The 16,852-nt window shown below is 49.6% G+C and overlaps 1 protein-coding gene across 1 annotated transcript in view; it reads left to right on the forward strand.

Moving 5' to 3' along the window:
- The window catches only part of gad2 (glutamate decarboxylase 2), a 164,831-nt gene that overhangs the window by 107,494 nt on the left and 40,485 nt on the right, over positions 1-16,852 (forward strand). Inside the window, exon 8 of the mRNA XM_070880084.1 lies at positions 14,812-14,891. Coding sequence (XP_070736185.1) covers positions 14,812-14,891 — 80 coding nt within the window. The remainder of the gene's footprint in view (positions 1-14,811; positions 14,892-16,852) is intronic.

Raw genomic sequence — 16,852 nt, forward strand, 5'->3', positions numbered from 1 at the left:
CACCCCAAATACCTCTGCCTCCTCGGTCTGAGGGTCTGGTTCGTCATGATTCGCCGTGGATTTGTCCTCCTCTGCAACATGGTGGTTTGCAGGATTAGCAGGTTTTTGCAGCTCGCCTGCACATACATTGGAGGTGTCCCATTGTTCCACAGCCCTTGCAAATGTATCCTTTGAAGTGGCATGAATGGAATCGATGATCAGCCCCCGCAGTGCCAACAAGGTGTTAATTGCCTTGTATTCACCACCCTTGATGGTGGATTCTGAGTCATCTGCGGACGTGCAGCTGCAGGCGTGTAAGTCCTGCCCTGTACATTCCGATTCGAAAACAATGTTACTTTGTTCACAGTATTTGCAGCAGCACTGGTGTGCTGGGAAATTTGTTGGTATTGTCACTGGTGGTGATAAACGCCTGGGCTATCCCTATGGCTTTACTCAAGGTTGGGGTCTCTACAGTCAAAAGTTTGCGAAGTATTACTTCATGGCCAATGCCAAGTACAAAGAAGTCCCTGAGCATGTGCTCCAAATGTCCTTCAAATTCGTAATGTCCTGCAAGGCGCCTTAGCTCGGCGACGTAGCTCGCCACTTCCTGGCCTTCAGACCTCTTGTACGTGTAGAACCGATACCTCGCCATCAAAACGTTTTCCTTCAGGTTTAGATGCTCCCGGACCAGTGTGCACAACTCATCGTACGACTTGTCTGTGCGTTTTGCTGGAGGAAGCAGGTTTTTCATGAGGCCATACGTTGGTGCCTCGCAAATGGTGAGGAGGATCGCCCTTCGTTTGACAGCGTTCGCTTTTCCTTCCAGCTCGTTGGCCATGAAGTATTCGTCGAGTCGTTCCATGAAGGATTCCCAATCATCTCCCTCCGAAAATTTCTCCAGAATGCCCACAGTTCTCTGCATTGTTGCGTTGGGGTGCGTCATCTGTATCTTGTCGCCAGTTGCTATGTCTTGAATAAAGAGTCAGACTAGATACTGCAAGCTGAAAGTAAGGTGTGACCATAGTCCTTTACTACAGATCTCAGAGTGCCTCTCCAGACGGTGAGGCCTCCGTATATACAAGTGCTCCCAAGGGATTGTGGAATCACTTAGGACTCCAGGGGATAAGCCCTCTGGTGGTTAGGCATGGTATTTACAGGTTCACATACATAATATTGTGTTCCTAACACAGATGAGGCTGCACACAGGGAGGTTAAAGTAACAGTGATCTCAGTCTTTAATAAGACACTCCAGAGTGAGGAACAGACCTTAGGGGCCGGCTTATATACAGTGCTCCCACAGGATGCTGGGATCCCTTGGGACTTCAGGGGATGAGCCCCCTGGTGGCGGAACATGGGAGTGCATGCTTTACAGATGCACAACATCACTCTCCCCGCAAAGTCAAAGTGAAATCTATTTACAAGGTGAGGCGGTTGGGAGCCTTTCTTTTCCTGGTGGACCACCTCGGTACAAATGTCTGTTCTGGTGTGTTGGCTGTGCCCTCGCTGGGCTGGCGTGTTGTTGGCCCTGCAGAGCTGCTAGGTGAGCCTGGCCTTGCTGGGCTGTTGGGCGTGATGGGTTCGATTTCCTGGTCCGGCGTGGTGTCGTTGATCCTTTGGGTGTGTGTTATGGGCTCGAAAAAGGTGGTGTCTGCTGTGGGTTGTTCAGGGCAGTCTCTGAACCGCAGCCTCGTTTGGTCCAGGTGCTTTCTGAAAATTTGTCCATTGTCTAGTTTGACTACAAACATCCTACTCCCTTCTTTAGCTATCACCGTGCCCGCGATCCACTTGGGACCATGTCCATAGTTTAGCACATACACAGGGTCATTCAGATCAATTTCCTGTGACACAGTGGCGCGACCATCGTTTACATTTTGTTGCTGCCGCCTGTTCTCTACCTGATCATGCAGGTTGGGGTGAACCAGCGAGACTCTGGTTTTAAGTGTCTTTTTCATGAGTAGCTCAGCCGGAGGCACCCCTGTGATTGAGTGAAGTCTCATGCGGTAGCTGAGCAGTACTCGGGACAGGCGGGTTTGGAGTGAGCCTTCTGTGACTCGTTTAAGGCTCTGTTTGATGGTTTGTACTGCCTGCTCTGCCTGCCCATTGGAGGCTGGTTTAAACGGGGCCGAGGTGACATGTTTGATCCCATTGCGGGTCATGAATTCTTTAAATTCGGCAATGGTGAAACATGGCCCGTTGTCACTGACCAGTATGTCAGGCAGGCCGTGGGTGGCAAACATGGTCCTCAGGCTTTCAATGGTGGCGGTGGCGGTGCTTCCCGACATTATTTCACATTCAATCCATTTTGAAAAAACATCCACCACCACCAGGAACATTTTACCGAGAAACGGGTCCGCATGGTCGACATGGATCCTCGACCATGGTCTGGAGGGCCAGGACCACAAACTTAGTGGTGACTCTCTGGGCGCGTTGCTCAACTGAGCACACACGCTGCATTGCGTACACAGGACTCTTAAGTCAGAGTCGATACCGGGCCACCACACGTGGGATCTGGCTATCGCTTTCATCATTATTATATCCGGGTGTGTGCTGTGGAGATCCGAGATGAACGTCTCCCTGCCCTTTTTTGGGTAGCAGTGCGCGGTTACCCCACAACAGGCAGTCTGCCTGAATGGACAGCTCGTCCTTTCGCCACTGGAACGGCTTGATTGGCTCTTGCATTTCAACGGGGTTGCTGGCCCAGCTCCCATGCAGTGCACAGTTTTTTACGAGGGAGAGCAGAGGATCTTGGCTGGTCCATGTCCTAATCTGGCGGGCCGTGACAGGTGATTTATCATTTTCAAACGCTTCCATGACCATCAACAAGTCTGCGGGCTGCGCCACCATCAACAAGTTTGCAGGTTGCGTCATTTCCACCCCCGTGGTGGGTAATGGTAGCCGACTGAGAGCATCCACACAGTTCTCGGTGCCTGGCCTGTGGCGGATGGTATAGTTATACGCTGATAGCGCGAGTGCCCACCTTTGTATGCGGCCTGAGGCATTAGTATTTATCCCCTTGTTTTCAGCAAACAGGGATGTGAGGGGCTTGTGATTGGTTTCCAGCTCAAATTTGAGGCCAAACAGGTACTGATGCATTTTCTTTACCCCGAACACATACACACTAATGCCTCTTTCTCAATCATGCTGTAAGCCCTCTCAGCCTTAGACAAGCTCCTGGAAGCATAGGTGATAGGTTGCAACTTCCCCGCAATGTTAGTTTGTTGTAATACACACACGACTCCATACGACGACGCGTCACATGCTAGCACAAGTCTTTTACACGGGTTATACAATACAAGCAGCTTGTTGGAGCATAAAATGTTTCTGGCTTTCTCAAAAGCAATTGCTTGGTTTTTTTCCCCATACCCAGTTCTCACCTTTGCGCAATAACACATGTAGGGGCTCTAAACGGGTGCTTAACCCCGGTAGGAAGTTACCAAAATAGTTGAGGAGTCCCAGGAACGACCGCAGTTCCGTGACGTTCTGTGGCCTGGGCGCGTTCCTGATAGCCTCTGTCTTGGCGTCTGTGGGCCGAATGCCGTCCGCCGCGATCTTTCTCCCCAAAAACTCCACTTCTGTTGCCATGAAGATGCATTTCGACCTCTTCAGCCGCAGCCCTACGCGATCCAGTCGCTGAAGGACCTCCTCTAGGTTTTGTAGGTGCTCAGCGGTCTCCCGACCTGTGACCAATATGTCGTCCTGAAAGACCACTGTGTGTGGTACCGACTTAAGTAGGCTCTCCATGTTTCTCTGGAAGATCGCTGTAGCTGACCAAATTCCAAACGGGCATCTGTTGTAGATGAACAGTCCCTTGTGCGCGTTGATGCAGGTGAGGCCCTTCGAAAACTCCTCCAGCTCCTGCGTCATGTAGGCCTAAGTCAGGTCGAGCTTGGTGAGCGTCTTGCCTCCTGCCAGCGTCGCAAATAGGTTGTCTGCCTTAGGTAGCGGGTATTGATCCTGTAGCGAGAAACGATTAATACTTACTTTATAATCGCGCAAATCCTGACCGTGCCATCACTTTTGAGTACTGGAACAATCGGGCTGGCCCACTCGCTGAATTCCACTGGGGAGATGATGCCCTCGTGTTGCAGCCTGTCCAGCTGGATTTCCACTCTCTCCCTCATCATGTGAGGTACCGCTCGCGCCTTGTGGTGAATGGGTCATGCCTCTGGGACCAAGTAGATCTGCACCTTCGCCCCGGAAAAGTTTCCAATGCCTGGCTCAAAAAGGGAAGGACATTTGTTAAAAACCTGGGTACATGAGGCCTCATCGACATGTGATAGCGCTCGGATGTCATCTCAGTTCCAGCGGATTTTGCCCAACCATCTCCCTCCAAGCAGTGTGAGGCCATCGCCCGGGACAATCCAGAGTGGCAGTTCGTGCACCGTGCCCTCGTAGGTGACCTTGGCCATGGTGCTGCCAAGGCCAGTGATAAGCTCTTTGGTGTACGTTCTCAGTTTCGTGTGAATGGGGCTCAGGGCTGGTCTGAATGCCTAGTTGCACCACAATCTCTGAAACATCTTTTTATTCATGATGGATTGGCTAGCACCAGTGTCCAGTTCCATGGCTATGGGTAAGCCATTCAATTTTATGTTTAGCATTATAGGTGGACATTTCTTCAAAAATGTGTGCACCCCATGTACTTCAGCATCTGTCTCCTCCCTCTGAGGCTCGAAATTGCTTTGATCCACCATGGACCGATCTTCCTCTGCCACGTGCTGGTTTGCAGGTTTTGCAGAGCTTGCAGCTCATTTGCAAGCTCGTTGGAGGTACCCTATTGTTCCACAGCTCTTGAAAACATACCCTTTGAAGTGGCATGAATAGGCTGAATGGAAGCCTCCACAACACCAACAAGGTGTGAATTGCCTTGCATTCATCCTTTGTTGGGGACTTTGAGTCATCTGGGTCACCTGAGGCCTGCTGGCAGTTGCAGACTCGTAGGTTCTGCCCTGTACATTTCTGCTCGCAAACACAGTTCCAGTTAATTTATGAACATTGCTAGCACTTGTGTGCTGAGAGATTTGTTTGCTGTCATCACTGGTGGACATAAACACCTGTGCTATCGCAATGGCCTTACTGAGGGTCGGTGTCTCGACAGTCAAAATTTTTCATAGGATGGTCTCATGGCCAATGCCCAGTACAAAAAAGTCTCTGAGCATTTGCTCCAGGTAGCCATCAAACTCACATTGTCCTGCAAGTCGCCTTAGCTCGGCGACGTAGCTCGCCACTTCCTGACCTTCAGGTCGCTGGCATGTGTAGAACCGATACCTCACCATCAGCATGCTCTCCCTCGGGTTAAGATGCTCCCGAACCAATGTACACAGCTCCCCATTCGACTTATCTGTGGGTTTCACCGGAGCCAGAAGATTCTTCATGAGGCTGTACGTCGGTGCCCTGCAGACTGTGAGGAGGACCGCTCTCCTTTTTGCAGCGCTTCCTTCTCCGTCCAGCTCGTTGGCTACAAAGTACTGGTCTAGCCGTTCGACATAGGCTTCCTAGTCCTCACCCTCTGAAAACTTGGCCAGGATGCCCACAGTTTGCTGCATCTTTGCGTTGGATTCGTATTTCCGTCGTCAGTTACTGTGTTCCTAACACAGATGAGGCTGCACACAGGGTGGTTAAAGTAACAGTGACCTCAGTCTTTAATCAGACACTCCAGTGAGGAACAGGCCTTAGGGGCCGGCTTATATACAGTGCTCCCAAGGGATGCTGGGATCCCTTGGGACTTCAGTGGATGAGCTCCCTGGTGGCAGAACATGGGAGTGCATGCTTTACAGATACAAAACACATAACAGTGCCCCCGACAGATTTTTGTGTCGGAGCACTTTGCCGGGCTGCTCGAGACCACCAACGGAGGAGAAAGGAGTTTTGGTGGGATCGGGATTTTTGTGCGCTAAAATTTTGCAGAGTTGTAACAAATTGATGGGAGTTCCAAAAACCGTTGCGGACTTGTGAGAACTTTTGCCGACTTTTGTAAAGTTTTTTACTCGCCATAATTACTAGTGGCCTGGGGCCTCATTTCTGTACTCGACAGAGGCCTCACAGTGAGGGTTGAGCCTGCAGACGCAGTGGGCTCAATGTTAGTAGGGGAACACCTTATCCACATTGTGCACGGCCGGGAGGCACACAGGAGAAGGCGGCACCATCAACAATGAGTCCAGAGGCAGCGGGCAAGAGAGGCAGCAACCATGGCTGGCCAACATGGAGAAGGGCCTGGGCATGGCCGCAGATCTCAAGGCAGAGAGGTTGGCCAGGAAGGAGATGGCGTCAGGAGCAGGGTCGGGTTGACTAACCCCCCTGCACCAGATAGTGGGCAAAGAGCCAGATGCTTGCCAGCTTCAGCGTGGAGAGGTTGAGGAGCACCAACAGGATGAGGGAGAAGGCAATCAGCCAGCTGCCATCGGAGGGGCCCAGCACAGACCTGGGGGAAGGAGCCCTGACCGTGCAAGGATGTACCGACATCAGTTTTCCTTCCTGGAGCTAAGCGATGAGCAATGTTTGCGAAGGCTCTGATTTAGGAAGGACATACTGAGGGAGCTGTGCAATCTCCTGTGGCCAGATCTGCAGACTCAGACAAGGCTGAGGACAGCTCTCAGCATTGGAACAAATGTCACCGTAGCGCTGAACTTCTGTGCAACTGTCTCTTTCCAGTCTGCAACTGCAGACATTTCTAATATCTCACAATTATCCGCCCATCACTCCATCCCTCAAGTGACCGATGCTCTCTATAAGAGAAGAGTCCAATACATATCGTTCCCAATGACTAGGGAGAAGCAGGTGGAGCGGCAGGCCGAATTTGTCCGGATTGCAGGGTTCCCCTGGGTGCAGAGGGCCATCAACTGCACACACGTCGGTCTGAGGGCGCCATAAACTCATGCTGAGATTTTTATGAACAGAACGGGATTCCACTTCCTCAACGTCTAACTGGTATGCGACCACCAGTGCAGGATCATGGCAGTTGATGCTTGGTATCCAGGCAGTAGCCACGATGCCTTCATCCTGCACCAGAACACTGTGCCCGCCATCTTCTCGGGGCCCAATCCAGGATTGTGGATGGCTGCTTGGGGACAAGGGTTATCCCCTGTCCACTTGGCTGCTGACTCCCCTTCACAACCCCAGGACTGCTGCGGAACATTCCCACAACAACGCTCATTCCGCCACCAGGTACATCATTGAGCACTGCATCGAGATCCTCAAACACCGCTTCTGTTGCCTCGACCGCTCTGGTGGAGCATTGCAGTACTCACCTGAATGGGTCGCCATCTTCGTAGTCGTCTGCTGCCTGCTTCACAACCTGACAATCATGAGGGGCCAGCCGTTGGAGATCGATCCAGCAGTAGCACCTCAGGAGGAGGCGCAGCAGCAGGAGGAGGGGACGCAGGAGGAGGAGGAGGGCCAGGAGGCGTCGTCACCAACCCAACCCTGCAAGGGAAGTGCTCTTATTGCTGCTCGTTTCAGATGATCTAATGCCCACATGACCCTTCAGCTTCGCTTTTCCATGGCCATCCCAATGAGTCCCTTCAAACATCATTGCCCACCGTCAAATTATACACCTGGCCAGATATAGGGACACAAAATAACGATTTATTACATCATAAAAACAGTGCAAAAAACTAGCACAACATCATTTCTCACCCTTGTGCATTTCCTTATAACCCCTCTTTCACCTACCCTACTACTACGCCGCACTGTCTCCCCTGTGGCTGCCTCGTGGGTCTTGGAAGGCTGCTGTGTTTCCTGTGTGGAAAATATAGATGTCCTTCTAGGATGCCCTCGACCAGCTCTGTCTCTGGAAGGGCCGGCTGAAGACTGGTCAACACCCTCCTTGGAGGATTCAGTCGGCCTTGGCTCAAGTGAGTCTATGATTGGATGCACTGGTGGAGAGACAGGTCTGGAGTCAGGAATGGTGTGATCCTGAGAGAGCACATCATCAGGATCCTGGTCCGAGGAGCCTGCGTCACTCCCTGGGGGTGGCACATTACTATCACCACCAATCTGAGGGAGGTCAGGTCAGTGCTGTGGCACCACACCGTAAGGTCCCCCATGGCCCGTGGTGGACACAGCCACGAAGGCAACGCTGAGGTGTCGGGTGGCATCGAGCTGAGACTGCATGAGAGCAGCCAGACTCTCAAAGCCACCAGAGATGATAACAGTAAGACGCTCCGTGGCCTGTTGCCCAGAGTGCATAAGACCATTCTGAGCTTCCAGGGCCGCGGCCATCCTCCCCAAAGCAGCACCGATACGCTCGTTCCCTGTGCCTGTGCTGTAATGGCAGCTGCCACATCACCAATGAGACGCGGCATCACAGCTGGATCCGCACGGTCACTCTGGGAGTCCACCATCGCCTGCAAACTGGCAACGATGGGCTCCATGGTGCACGCAGAGCTGTCGACAATGCGAGAGGCGGACTCCTCCACCCTCCTGACCACTTCCGACAGCCTGTCCGGCACCCTTGCCATTGCCCCCGACATCTGGGAATGCATGGCCTCCACCATTCTTTCATAAGCCCCAACATCGATGGGCTCGTCTGAGTCGTCCTCAGCAGAACTCCAGCATGGACTTGCCGCCCGCCCCCACCCCCACCCAGAGAGCTGGCACCCGAGGTTCCCTCTGCCCGTCACCATGCTGCAGGCCGCTAGGCCCTAGTGCAACACCCAGTGCAGGCCCCTCTGCTATCTCCACTAAATCGGACCAGGTACTCACAGTGTCTGAGCTGGCATGTGTGGGTGGAAGCAGTGTCGCAGTTCTGTCAGCAGTGTCCGCCTCGTCCTCTGCCTCATCTGAGTGGTCGCCAACGGATGGGAGGGGCTCCAGCTGGTCATCTAGGCTCGAGGTCCCAATAAGGTGTCAGGATCACCATGGCTTTCTGTCCTCTCAAGGCTGTCATCCAGCCCTCGCCTCCCACTCTCCATCTCATTATCTGCCTGGTCTCAGCTTTCAGTGCTTTCAGTGCTGTCCTCCTCCATTGTCCTTAGACTTGCACCAGCGCTAGGACCAGTAACTAGTGGGGTGCCGCAGGGATCAATGCTGGGACCCCAACTATTTACAATCTATATCAACAACTTGGAAGAAGGGACTGAGTGTAACGTAGCCAAGTTTGGTGACAATACAAAGATTGGAGGAAAAGCAATGTGTGAGGAGGACACAAAAAATCTACAAAAGGACATAGTCAGGCTAAGTGAGTGGGCAAAAATTTGGCAGATGGAGTATAATGTTGGAAAGTGTGAGGTCATGCACTTTGGCAGAAAAAATCAAAGAGCAAGTTATTATTTAAATGGAGAAAGATTGCAAAGTGCCGCAGTACAGCGGGATCTGGGGGTACTTGTGCATGAAACGCAAAAGGATAGTATGCAGTTACAACAAGTGATCAGGAAGGCCAATGGTGTCTTGGCCTTTATTGCAAGGGGGATGGAGTATAAAAGCAGGAAAGTCTTGTTACAGCTATATAAGGTATTGATGAGGTCACACCTAGAATACGCGTGCAGTTTTGGTTTCCATATTTACGAAAGGATATACTTGCTTTGGAGGCAGTTCAGAGAAGGTTCACTAGGTTGATTCCAGGGATGAGGGGGTTGACTTATGACAAAGTGGATGCAGAGAGGATGTTTCCACTGATAGGGGAGACTAGAACTAGAGGGCATGATCTTAGAATAATGGGCCGCCCATTTAAAACTGAGATGAGGAGAAATTTCTTCTCGCAGAGGGTTGTAAATCTGTGGAATTCGCTGCCTCAGAGAGCTGTGGAAGCTGGGACATTGAATACATTTAAGACAGAAATAGACAATTTCTTAAACGATAAGGGGATCAGGGGTTATGGGGAGCGGGCGGGGAAGTGGAGCTGAGTCCATGATCAGATCAGTCATGATCTTATTGAATGGCGTAGCAGGCTCGAGGGGCCGTATGGCCTACTCCTGTTCCTATTTCCTATGTTCTTATATTCTTATGAAAGGTTGAGTAGGTTGGGCTTCTACTCATTGGAATTCAGAAGAATGAGAGGTGATCTTATTGAAATGTATAAAATTATGAGGGGGCTTACCAAGATGGATGCAGAAAGGATGTTTCCACTGATGGGGGTGACTAGAACTAGAGGGCATGATCTTAGAATAAGGGGCAGCCCATTTAAAACAGAGATGAGGAGAAATTTCTTCATTCAGAGGGTTGTAAATCTGTGGAATTTCCTGCCTCAGAGAGTTGTGGAAGCTGGGACATTGAATAAATTTAAGACAGAAATTGACAGTTTCTTAAACAATAAGGGGATAAGTGGTTATGGGGAGTGCGCGGGGAAGTGGAGCTGAGTCCATGATCAGATCAGCCATAATCTTATTGAATGGCGGAGCAGGCTCGAGGGGCCGTATGGCCTACTCCTGTTCCTATTTCTTATGTTCTTATGACCAGTTCATTGGCTCTCACTCGACCTCTCATCTGCAAGCATAAATGGCACAAAGGATGCCGTGAGGGGGAGGTAGGTAATTGACGCATGGAGGCCACAACTAGCACACTGTCAGAAGGAAAGGCACAGTAGGCGATGGCGCTTTCAGGGAGAGATAGCATTAAAGGAGGGCCTCATTTACCCATGCTGCCCACAGGGGGATCGGCATCGCCAATACTGGTGGCCACAGGGGGAATGCAGCATGTCTGCCCACTAGTGCCTCTACCCTCTCCCCCAAAGGTGCCAGGAGTTGAAGCTAGGGCTTGCCACCACCAGTCCTCCTCTGTTCCATGCAGTTGTGCGCACTCTTGGCCTGCAAAACAAAGAATGGTTACTGAGTAGCAATATCATGAGGCATCAGAAATGAGTGCACAAGTGTGTGTCCCTGACATGCAGCTGTAAGTGTGAGATGAAAGGGAGCCTCCATTGTGAGAACACACACATATATACACAGGCCCCAACAGTGAAATGCTGCTTCAGTGACTATATAGTGAAGGTAGGAAATAAAAGACGGATGAAGGAGAGGCTCGCAGATGGAAGGTCAGCAGTTGGTGGAACAAGTACTCACTTTCATCAGACGGATGATGTCGTTCAGCCTTTTTCAGCAATGGGTGGCCATCCGGTCATGAATGGAGGTCCCTGAGACCTCCACAACTATCTCGTGCCAGGCATTGGTGAACACTTCCCGACTTGGTCTCCCTGCATTGGGGTACAGGACTCGCCTCCTTCCTTCCACAGCCTTCATCAGGGTCTCCAGTTTTCTATCCGAAAAACTGGTTGCCCTCCTCGCTACAGCTCCAGTAGGTCCAGTAGCCATGTCCTCAATTGTCAAACGCCTTCCCTCCTCAGCACCTAGCGGCAAACCCTGGCCTTTAAGAAGGCCAGGGAGCAGCTGGCTCGCTAAGACCTCATGAGCAGAAAGTGAACTTTCCCGTGGAAATGCAGCTCTAACCTCCCCACCCACATCGTTGCAAAGTGCCGATTCCCGCCGGCCAATATTCTGTGCACCATTTTTTTCCAAAAATACCAGAATTTTGGGCGGATTCCCGACTCCCAACATTGCGGCAGTAATGGCGGCCAAAAAGCAGTAGTTGCGGGCGGACCTGAATTTCTATTTGCTTATTTGCGAGGGTGCTCGGAACACTATGACTGAAGTATCTGTCTGCCCACCCACTAACTAGAGACGTGCTCTATTTGCTTAGCAAGAAGGTATTTTATTCAATAACCGATTAAAGCCCCAATAAACAATTAAGAATCAGACAGCAATAAAATGACTAACCTATTTCCCCTCCTCCACCAAGTAACTCAGTTGCGCATTCAGAGAAATAGGTACACACAGTACAATACTTGACGGTACATTCAACATTAATTCTGCTCATTAATGAAGGAATTAATTTAAAGTTACTGCTCCGCTGGGAGCATCAGTGAGGAGGATGTTCATGGAATCGCTGGAGGTGAGCCTTTAGTGAGGGGTTGGTGTCAGTGGAACATTTTTAGCTAACTCTGTCAGGTCTGTAGTGCATCTGCTGGTTGGAGATATGATCTTGTGCCTGGGGATCTTTGAGCTGTCATATCAGTTGTTCCAGCACCCACTGATACCAGTCGGAGCAGAAAGGGTGTGCAGAAATTCAGGAAGAAATCTGCTGGCAGCTGTGTCACCCATTGGTCACCCATTAAGCATGAAAATTCTTGCGGATGCTCAAGGACATGGCTAACGAGGGCACAAACAATTCAGATTCACAGTTAAATTATGCTAACTAATAGCGAAGGCATATTATTACAGCATTCTTTGGGGGGTGGGGGGAGGGGACAGTACTGTCTTATTCAGATACTTAGGACCTGAAAATATGCAGGCTGTGATCCCAGCAGTTATGTTTGGAATGGAGCCTGCCAGTTACTTTCCAGCACTGACCCCACTGGTGTATTCAGAGTCACTGGAAAGGCTATGGTTTTCATGGGTGCCAAGGGTGCTCGGAACACTATGACTGAAGTATCTGCCTGCCCACCCACTAACTAGAGACGTGCTTCAAGCCCACCCCCCACCCCTCCCTCCCCCCTTCAGCCCTCTTGCAAAGGGAACCAATAGTAAAACTTTAAAATCACGATCCTCTGGGCCATTGCCCTTATGTTCTTTTTTTAATGAATTTCTTATTTCTTTAGAGATTGAGGCCATTTCCCTAGCCTTGACCTCCCCCCTCCCCCCCACAGTTGGGAGTCCTTCTGGGGGGCCGAAATGCCTCACCTCTTCAGCCTCCAGTGTTATGCCAAGTGCTTTCTTAGTCGCGGAATTGGGAACCACCTGTACGGGGAGTCCCTGCCCCCAGCTCCAGACCCATGTGGTGGGCGGAAGCTCCACCCCTGACCGGCAAAAACTGGGAATACCTGGATTTGGCAAGGCTTCAGTACATCCAAGTCCGTGCCATTTTCCCATATGATCTGCTGGACTCCTGTCATAATTATAACAGGATTCCAGCAGAACTCCTGAGGAAAATTGGGGCCTAAATATCTGAGTAATTAAAAATCTGGGGGTTGAATTTGAAGGGGGTTTCTCCGGATCAAAGGCGCTAACCATGGCAGAAGGTTCGCGGGACACACTAGAGAAGCAGTGTACACGACATTCACGTCATTTCTTCAGGGTTTATGTGGATCTTCCGCCAAAGTTATGGTGGACAATCGGAAGAACTCTCGGAAATTCAACCCTCCCCCCACACATTATGCCGCACATTAAATATGTAGGGGGGCACATTTTATTACTTATCTGGGCTAAAAGTCAGCCAGGGTTCCCTCTCCTGATTGGCAACTAGTAACTTTGACTTGAAACTAGATCTGTCTGGAGATCAGTAAAGACAGCACCAAACTTTCATACGATGCTCCTGTGGTTAAATAACCTGGAGATACTCACTATCACATAGAAACATAGAAACAGAGAAAATAGGTGCAGGAGTAGGCCATTCAGCCCTTCTAGCCTGCACCGCCATTCAATGAGTTCATGGCTGAACATGCAAATTCAGTACCCCATTCCTGCTTTCTCGCCATACCCCTTGATCCCCCTAGTAGTAAGGACTTCATCTAACTCCCTTTTGAATATATTTAGTGAATTGGCCTCAACTACTTTCTGTGGTAGAGAATTCCACAGGTTCACCACTCTCTGGGTGAAGAAGTTTCTCCTCATCTCGGTCCTAAATGGCTTACCCCTTATCCTTAGACTGTGACCCCTGGTTCTGGACTTCCCCAACATTGGGATCATTCTTCCTGCATCTAACCTGTCTAAACCCGTCAGAATTTTAAACGTTTCTATGAGGTCCCCTCTCATTCTTCTGAACTCCAGTGAATACAAGCCCAGTTGATCCAGTCTTTCTTGATAGGTCAGTCCCACCATCCCGGGAATCAGTCTGGTGAATCTTCGCTGCACTCCCTCAATAGCAAGAATGTCCTTCCTCAAGTTAGGAGACCAAAACTGTACACAATACTCCAGGTGTGGCCTCACCAAGGTCCTGTACAACTGTAGTAACACCTCCCTGCCCCTGTACTCAAATCCCCTTGCTATGAAGGCCAACATGCCATTTGCTTTCTTAACCGCCTGCTGTACCTGCATGCCAACATTCAATGACTGATGTACCATGACACCCAGGTCTCGTTGCACCTCCCCTTTTCCTAATCTGTCACCATTCAGATAATAGTCTGTCTCTCTGTTTTTACCACCAAAGTGGATAACCTCACATTTATCCACATTATACTTCATCTGCCATGCATTTGCCCACTCACCTAACCTATCCAAGTCACTCTGCAGCCTCATAGCATCCTCCTCGCAGCTCACACTGCCACCCAACTTAGTGTCATCCGCAAATTTGGAGATACTACATTTAATCCCCTCGTCTAAATCATTAATGTACAATGTAAACAGCTGGGACCCCAGCACAGAACCTTGCGGTACCCCACTAGTCACTGCCTGCCATTCTGAAAAGTACCCATTTACTCCTACTCTTTGCTTCCTGTCTGACAACCAGTTCTCAATCCACGTCAGCACACTACCCCCAATCCCATGTGCTTTAACTTTGCACATTAATCTCTTGTGTGGGACTTTGTCGAAAGCCTTCTGAAAGTCCAAATATACCACATCAACTGGTTCTCCCTTGTCCACTTTACTGGAAACATCCTCAAAAAATTCCAGAAGGTTTGTCACGACTCACACACACAAAAAATGGCCACTTGGGAAAGTACCAAATGGTGGTCAGTGCTCAGGGAACCATATTCCAGTAACAAATCAGCAACTTCAAGGGAAGAGAGCAGAAAGAATAGAAGGACATAAATAACTTTTAACAAATATACAATGAGCCTCGTACTCTGTCATATGTAGTTACTAGAATCCTATTGATGTTGCTCTCTTTGTGTGTTGATGCTTACAGAGTCATTTTTCAATAAAGAAAGCAGCAGCAGCTCTGGGGATCGGGACAGATGGAGTGGTTCTGATCAAGTGTGATGTAAGGTAGGTCACATTACATGCAGCCTGCAGAGTTTGCCACTCCTCAAACAGTGAGAGCCTGCTTCTGCTTTCAACCAAATTTGAGGTCTCTGCTGATACACAATCTGCATGTACATTCGCTCAGTGCTCTAACTGTAGAGTGCTTACAGGCAGCACAGCAGTGAAACACAGGCAAAAAGTGCCAGTGTGAATCGGAAATAGCGAGCTTCAGAAATGTTAAACTGAGACCCTGTCTGACTTCTCTGGTGGATATGAAAGATCCCATGGCACTATTCTGTAAAAGAGCAGGGGAGTTTCACCGGTGTCCTGGCCAATATCTATCCTTCAACCAACATCATTGAACTATTTATCTGGTCAATATCACATTTTGTGAGATCTTGCTGTGTGCAAATTGGCTGTCACGTTTCCTACATTACAACAGTGACTACACTTCAGAAGTACTTAATTGGCTGGTTCAGTATCATCTGTCACTCATGAACAGACCTCATGTTCCCTACAATCTGGAGTGCATCCTCGGTGGCCAGTGTCTAATTAAATGATAGCATGACCCTTAAGACGTAACAGGGAACCCTTGGCTCCGTATACTGTAATATCACACAAGGTGCCACATTTGTTCTCCTTTCTTTACAGAAGGCAGAATGAAAAGTACACTATCGAGGCGAGGAACAACTTCAAACCAATAATTGATTCATCTTACACAAAATACATGAATGAACAGAGAACAGTTTTCACAATGAGAGCAATAGATACCCTACATTCCTTGATTATGGAAAATGATAAAGATGCAGCGTACTACCTCCACAGATGCCAGCCCATTCCTCTAGCTCATTAATCAAAGCTGGTTCAGACCTTCTTTTAAAAAACAAAGCTTGCATTATCTGCTGCTCCTTGCTGCAACACAGCTATGTCTGGTAGAGAGACAGGGTTCACTGTCCCCAGGCTCAGATCTGTGAGCTGTTCGGCCCACCGAGCTGTCAGTGAAAGTTATCACCCTTCGACGTGTGAGCACCAGGTTCCTCAGTATCTGCCTTAGCTAAGCCCCCCACTATGCAAATGAAATGGCGCAACATGAAAAAGGCCAACAGAATTTTGGGTTTTATAAATAGGAGTGTAGAGTACAGAGGTAATGACAAATTATGTACTGTAAACTGTGGTTCTATATAGACCCTCAAATGTCACAGCCATCATCTCAAAATGGCTTAAAATTGTATATAATTACTCCAATTTGCTCACTAATTATCACTGCAAATCACTATGGCAACCAGTTCGATTTCAGGCCACTGGCTTATTGTTGAGAAAAAAATGATGAATTTAACCATACAGCAATATTAAGTTAAAAAGCTTCAGGTCAGGCAACAGGGGCAAAACCCAATTTTTGTATAGGGTCAAAGAATACAGATTTGGTGCAACGTGGTCAGGACCTCAGGCACTCTGTGTGCCTGGACTACTGAGCACGAGCAGGTCAGTTAATCGCCTATAAAGATTTTTGATCCAATTGCGCATTTTGCACTGGGTGTGTCACAAGGTTTGGGGCCGGTGTCAGCAAGCAGTGAACAGAAGCAGCAAATAAGGATGGGATCGAGAGGAAGGAGAGGGCCACTCAGGAGCAGCGCTTGCATTTTTAAATGCAGCCGTCACATTTGGGGATTTTTGATATGTTGGGGCCGAAAATCTCAGAAAGATCTGTTATTGCCCATTTGCGGCGGCCACGCTGCGGAATCCTGGGCTGCCGCTTTGTGGTCAACTGGCCGCCCCGACCCAAATTCAGTTCGTGGATTTGTTGGCCTTTCCCCACTTCCGCCCCAATGATGATGACCGCCGCAAGCGCGTCATCAAAACACGCACCGCTGTTCTCCCTCACCTGAAAAATACGGCAACTGAAATTCAGGTAAAAAAATCGATGCCTCGCCATGCGGTGCCACCGACAGCTTTTTCTGTCGGTGCACCTTGCCCCCTCTCAGCCC

The sequence above is a fragment of the Pristiophorus japonicus genome, chromosome 5 (assembly GCF_044704955.1).
Source record: "Pristiophorus japonicus isolate sPriJap1 chromosome 5, sPriJap1.hap1, whole genome shotgun sequence".
NCBI lineage: Eukaryota > Metazoa > Chordata > Chondrichthyes > Pristiophoridae > Pristiophorus > Pristiophorus japonicus.